The sequence below is a fragment of the Astyanax mexicanus genome, chromosome 1 (assembly GCF_023375975.1).
Source record: "Astyanax mexicanus isolate ESR-SI-001 chromosome 1, AstMex3_surface, whole genome shotgun sequence".
NCBI classification, from domain to species: domain Eukaryota; kingdom Metazoa; phylum Chordata; class Actinopteri; order Characiformes; family Acestrorhamphidae; genus Astyanax; species Astyanax mexicanus.
Window position 1 is genome coordinate 75,839,862 of NC_064408.1, and position 5,772 is coordinate 75,845,633.

Below are 5,772 nucleotides of genomic sequence, written 5' to 3' on the forward strand. Positions count from 1 at the left end.
TGTGTGCTGATTTAGAGTCTTGTATTTTTAACCAGCTATCAGAAACATCATCACAGTTGAAGTGGTTAGCCTATCGTTACCTTTCTTTTAGAAAAATCCCCGTATATCCAGATCTTAATCAGCTGAAGCTGCTGCAGCCCGATCCCGCTGCTAAATCTCACAGCGAGGGGGCGGGGCTTCCCCCACTAGCACACCGCGGGCCGCAAAACCAGCAAGCTGATTGGCTGTTTGTGCTGAGAGGCGGGACTTAATACCTGAACCGGCTCCGTGATTGGTCCGGTCTGTCTCCTCATTAATAGTACAGCTGATCTGAGCGAAACGATATAATTTTTGGGGGGGGGGGGGGGAACAAATCCACCTGTTTCCAATATTGGGTGGGACATGTCCCACCCATCCCCCCCGGTTCCTACGCCAATGCTTGGCACCACCTTAGCAATGGTGTGAAATGGTGTGTGGAAAACCATTGCAATGTCCTTTCAAGAAGCTATTAAGCATTTAAGAATTGCCCGAACAGTGCACTGCATACTTCTCAGGAAACACTTTATCTAGACAGATATTAAACACACTATAAAATAATGATTTTAAAAAGCTGACTAAAACATAATGACACATTACACACACATATGAGACGATGTACTAAAACTAGTTTTACTTTAGTAGAATTTGGCAGTGTATCTTGTTTAAGTTAAGTGTCAATAAAATTATCAATCAAACAAAGGTTGGATGGGTGGAGGTGGTGGGGAGGTGTGGTCTCGCTCGGGCGCGCCCTCTAGTGGCAGTAGTCATTTTTATTGCATCAAATAAATTTTGTTCAGTCCCCCCAGAACATTTCGTATTTAATTAATTCCTGAGCAATTTCACAACGTATTTACTATTTATTTACTGAAAAACATGTGACATTTTTAAACGTATTTACTATTTATTTACAATTGTAAATGTGCTGTTTCACTGTTTATTTATTATGTATTTACTATTAATTTATGCACAATATTACTGTTTATTTACTTTTTTTTTTACTAATAATTTATACTATTTATTAAAGCACAATATCACCAGTCTTTGCTAACCACAATATATACATATAGACTGAAAAACCATGATTCTTCTTATCTTACTGTTTTTTTTATGATTTCTTGCTTTTTTTTTTAGACAAACCTTATAATTTTATTTTATGAGTGATTAAAAAAATCGTTATCACCAATCATAGACTTATACAGGCACTCTTCAGCTATGAAGAGTTGGTTTTCAACGTTTGTGCTTGCTCAGTATTAAAATTATATACATAAATACATATAAAATTCTATTAAAATTGTGTTTATATGCGTGTGTTAGGTCTGTGCATTTATTCAGGATTTATATTTATTATTTTATTAATTGATGTCATCGCTATCTGAGTCCTCTGGATCAGTGTGTACCGGTAACTGGTTTCAGCATCTGCACGGTGCTCTTGGACCTGGTCCAGCTCCACCACGAGGGAAGAGTGCTGGGCGTGTAGGCGGGACTTCCCTGGCCAATCGCGTTGCTTGGAGTCGCAGATTGACGTGACGGCACTGACCAATCCGCTCGCTGCTGTGTGCAGTACAATAAAGCTGGCGGCGCGGTCTCTGTGTACCAAAGACAGACAGACAGTGGTCGCTGGAGCGAGAGAGGGAGAGAGAAACTGTTCTTCTGACTGATCCGCTTCTCCGCTCTGTAGCGAGTTCAGGCTCCGCTCTGCCCGAACATGAAGGCCATCAGCCCGGTGCTGCCGCTGAGGAGGAGCCCGTCCCTCAGCCTGGAGCGCGAGCTGGGCGTGTGGAGGAGTAAAGGCGGCGGCGGCGCGGAGGAGCCGCTCGGTCTGCTGTGTAACATGAACGACTGCTACAGCCGCCTGAAGGAGCTGGTGCCCAGCCTGCCGCAGAACCGGAGCGTCAGCAAGATGGAGATCCTGCAGCATGTCATCGACTACATCCTGGACCTGCAGATCGCCCTGGACTCCAGCTCCGCCTCCCCGCAGCAGCAGCAGAGCGCGGCTCCAGAGACAGCGGTGATCTCTCTACGGACTGTCAACCACACCAGCTACTCTCAGGTAAACACACACAGCTCACTAACACCACACACACACACACCAGAGATACCTGCTGAACCACCTGCTCTACAGTAACTACTGAACAGCTCAGAGTGGGAACCCCCAGTGATAAAGCTCAGCACAGTGTACAGTGTTGAAGGTTAGCAGATTCCCCAGTGTCTCATCAATTCGTACAGTATTTGAGAACTGAATTGAGTCTAGGAGTATGTAATCAAATGCTGCTGTTTTAAATTGGTTTATATAGTGTTTGATAGATTATTGTAATGCTGAATCAGTGTTGAATCCACTTTTATAGTATTACATTGATTTATTGAGTACAGAGTTTAATTGTTTCTTACAGTACCTATAATTAAGAACACATTCTCTCATGAATTGATTCCTACCGTACGGAAGTTATTATTACAGGTACTGCTTCTTACAGTACTGAATTCTTTCTTACAGTAATTGATTCGTATTATACTGAATCACCCCTATCACTATTGCACTATTGTCTTGTGCCGTTTGTCTCACGTATGTCTGTATCTGTCCTTGTTGTTTCGCACAAATAGTGTCTCTCATTCTTTTATATTTATAAACTTATTATCTGTACTTGCTGTAACCTTTAACGTAATTTTCTGAACGTCTTGTACATATGCAGTATTGGCAATACAGTAGGAATAGTATTGAATAGAATATTGCAGGTCATGTTTCTTACAGTACTGAATGAATTAATTCTTACAGTAATTGATTTTTATTGTACTGAATAGATTCTTACAGTACTGAATTCCTTCCTGCAGTAATTGATTTTTATTGAACTGAATTGATTCTTACAGTACCTATAGTACTGAATAAATTCTTACAGGTACTGCATTTTACAGTAGTGAATTGATTCTTACAGTACCTATAGTACTGAATAAATTCTTACAGGTACTGCATTTTACAGTAGTGAATTGATTCTTACAGTAGCTATAGTACTGAATATATTCTTACAGTTACTGCTCCTTACAGTGCTGATTTGTTTTGTACAGTAACTGTAGTGCTGAAAACAGGTACTGCTTCATACAGTACTGAATGGATTCTTACAGTATTTGCTTGAGTTGTATAGTGCTAATCTGATTCTTACAGTATATGTGTCTTACAGTTTTTAATTTATTGTTATAGTGCTAAACATATTTTAAATTAACTCAATATGACTGTATTAAATTATATTAAATTATTTAATATACTTTTCCTGATGAATGGGCTGTGTGTGTTGTGTTGAAAAAAGAAAACATGCTAAAGAGAACTCATAGGGTCTACCAAATGAGCGCTTAAAAAATCTCTTATATTTCCACCTCTGTAAAATGTTCCTGCAGTATTGGCTTATAATAGTCTATTATACTTTAGTGGCTTGTAGTAAAATAGTACTATAGTTTTATCTAGTGCTCTATTTATTTTCTCTCTATATATATTATAACATTGCAATCTTAGAAATGTCTGTAGTGTTTCTATTGTCTAAGGTAAAGAAACCCAACAACAAATTATTAAACTTTTCAAATTTGTTTTTACAGTCCAGTAGCTGTCTGACAGAAATGACCTCAAATGACCATGTGACAATTCCTCGCTGAAGCTAAACTGGTAAGATGCACTGTTCAGATCCTCACACAGTTTACTACAGTTTACTTCAGAACTTCTACATTAACTAATAAAATAAACTATAGCTAAGCTACAGCTCTGCAGTGAAACAGTGTTGAGAAGCTGTTGAGCTGTTGATGTGAGAAAGAGGCACAGGGCAGCTGGGACTGTGTTATCAGTTGTCTTTGGTGCCCAGTGTTTGCTGTTGGGTTGAAAGTCTGGTGGGGAAAAAAAACTCAAGCACGGCGGCTTCCTGTCTGGCGCCAGTTTGTCCGGATCCCTGTCCCTCTGCTCCTTCTGCTTTAACTAAACATGCCTCTCTCTCTCCCTCTCCCTCTCTCTCTCTCTGTGCAGGTGTTTCGGTCACGGAGCAAAAACAGGACCTTTTTTTGTTATTCCTCTGTGTCCGTTGCCTGGACTTCGTCTTAAATGACATGGATTTCCCTCAAACGGAGATGAAAAAAGTTCTGTGTGATTTTTATATTTATCTACAGGCTGTACAGTTCCTTCTTCCAAAGGAAGATTTCTTAACAGGACAGACTGAGACGAGGCAAAGCAAAATGAAGAAAAAGAATACATTTTAATGCCTTTTTTTCCTTTTTGGTTAAACTTGTACAGTGTGTGATTACACTACAGCCCAGGTGTGGTGAGAGCACTTATACTGGTGCAGCCCTTCAAGCAGGGACACAGTGAGCTGCCCAGAGTGATGGCCTTCAGGGAGTGCAACTTCTGGAGTCCCTCAGTCCCAGCACATTCTAGTGTTTTCAGTGCTCCAACGCACCCAGTTAACCCTGACGAAAGGTTTATCTAGGAGCTGGTGGGTTGAGTCAGGTGTGTTAAAGCAGGGAAAGCTCTCAAACGCAGGATGTCTGCAGCACCAGGCCTGAGAAATCTGAACTGAATGGAGTGCACGGATGAACAGCTTTAAAGCAGTTCATCTTGCGCTGCGAGTGCTGTAAAGTGAATTTTTTTTTTCTGCTGGAATGTGACCTTTGTAATGCTATAAAATAATTTTATAAAAGTAATGTAAAATTGCACTTTTTTATATGAAATAAATGATATGAAGGCTACAAAACCCACCTTGTCTTTATGCTACCATTGGCCATTAAAGCAGCATATGGAGACTTGTATATATTTTTTTGTTTATATTGCTTGCTCCCTTTACAGGTGGGAAGTGTAGCTCCATGCTTTGAAACCCTCTTAAATGACATACATTTCTGGACAAGTTGAGAGATGCAGAACCTTTGGGATTACTTTGGGTTATGCAGTGCGTAACAGTTCTTGCAAGCATTGTTCTTCTGCTTTACCTACATTACATAGCACATTTTCTGAAGTGGCAATGGCAGACATGCATATTTACCTATTATTGGTCAATGGAGGATCACTGTTATTTTAAAGGTAAAATTATATATTTTGAAATGTAAGCTATGTTGAAAAAAACCCTGAAAACAAAGTAACTTTAATTGTACTTTGTACTTTAATTCTATATTGGCCTGCAGCTTGGAAAAAAAAATCACACAAAACACTGTAGGACAACAGTGTGGCGATTTCCTTACTTGAATGCACTCACTAAAGCTGCCCAATAACTTTTACAGCAGTGATGGCGCTGTATCTCTCCACTTGTCCAGAAATGCATGTGTAAAGCATGTCCTTAAAGGGTAAAAGGGTAAGAGAAACCCAGGAGCAAGAAATACAAACATTCACATAATACTTTAGGCATTGCTGCAGTTTGTGATATTTATGGGCTCTTTATACCTCATGTTCTAATATTACTTAACCTTTGCACTGACTTTGCACAACTTTAGACTGATGGTTTTCTGTAACTCTGACATTTTACATAAGAGCATATGCTACCTTCCTCTACTGTGCACACAGTATGCAATTTTATTATTTATTGTATGTATACCTAAAAAACTCATTTGAAAAAATCAGTGTAATCTAGACTGCTAGTCTACAAAAAATGTACAACTGTGCACATAAATTCTTAGGAGTCGATTGATTACATTTATGAAAGACTACTTTAGTAAGCTAATTTACTGTGGCACATTAGATCCAGCATGAGTGTGCATGAGCAGTGCTTAAGATAAAAGCAGATCACAGTAAAGCATAAA

General features: G+C 39.5%; 1 protein-coding gene across 1 annotated transcript; it reads left to right on the forward strand.

Moving 5' to 3' along the window:
* The first annotated feature begins 1,589 nt into the window (after nucleotides 1-1,589).
* On the forward strand, nucleotides 1,590-4,736 carry id2b (inhibitor of DNA binding 2b). The gene is made up of 3 exons (XM_007235249.4): nucleotides 1,590-2,068; nucleotides 3,598-3,664; nucleotides 4,016-4,736. The coding sequence occupies exons 1-2, from the start codon at nucleotides 1,724-1,726 to the stop codon at nucleotides 3,652-3,654; spliced, it is 402 nt and encodes a 133-aa protein (XP_007235311.3). The 5' UTR covers nucleotides 1,590-1,723; the 3' UTR covers nucleotides 3,655-3,664; nucleotides 4,016-4,736.
* Nucleotides 4,737-5,772: the final 1,036 nt, after the last annotated feature.

Bases quoted from the DNA above. Each gene is read 5' to 3' on its own strand.
- id2b (XM_007235249.4), top strand. From the start codon at position 1,724: ATGAAGGCCATCAGCCCGGTGCTGCCGCTGAGGAGGAGCCCGTCCCTC. The intron at 2,069-3,597 runs GTAAACACACAC...TTGTTTTTACAG, and splicing joins ACCACACCAGCTACTCTCAG to TCCAGTAGCTGTCTGACAGA.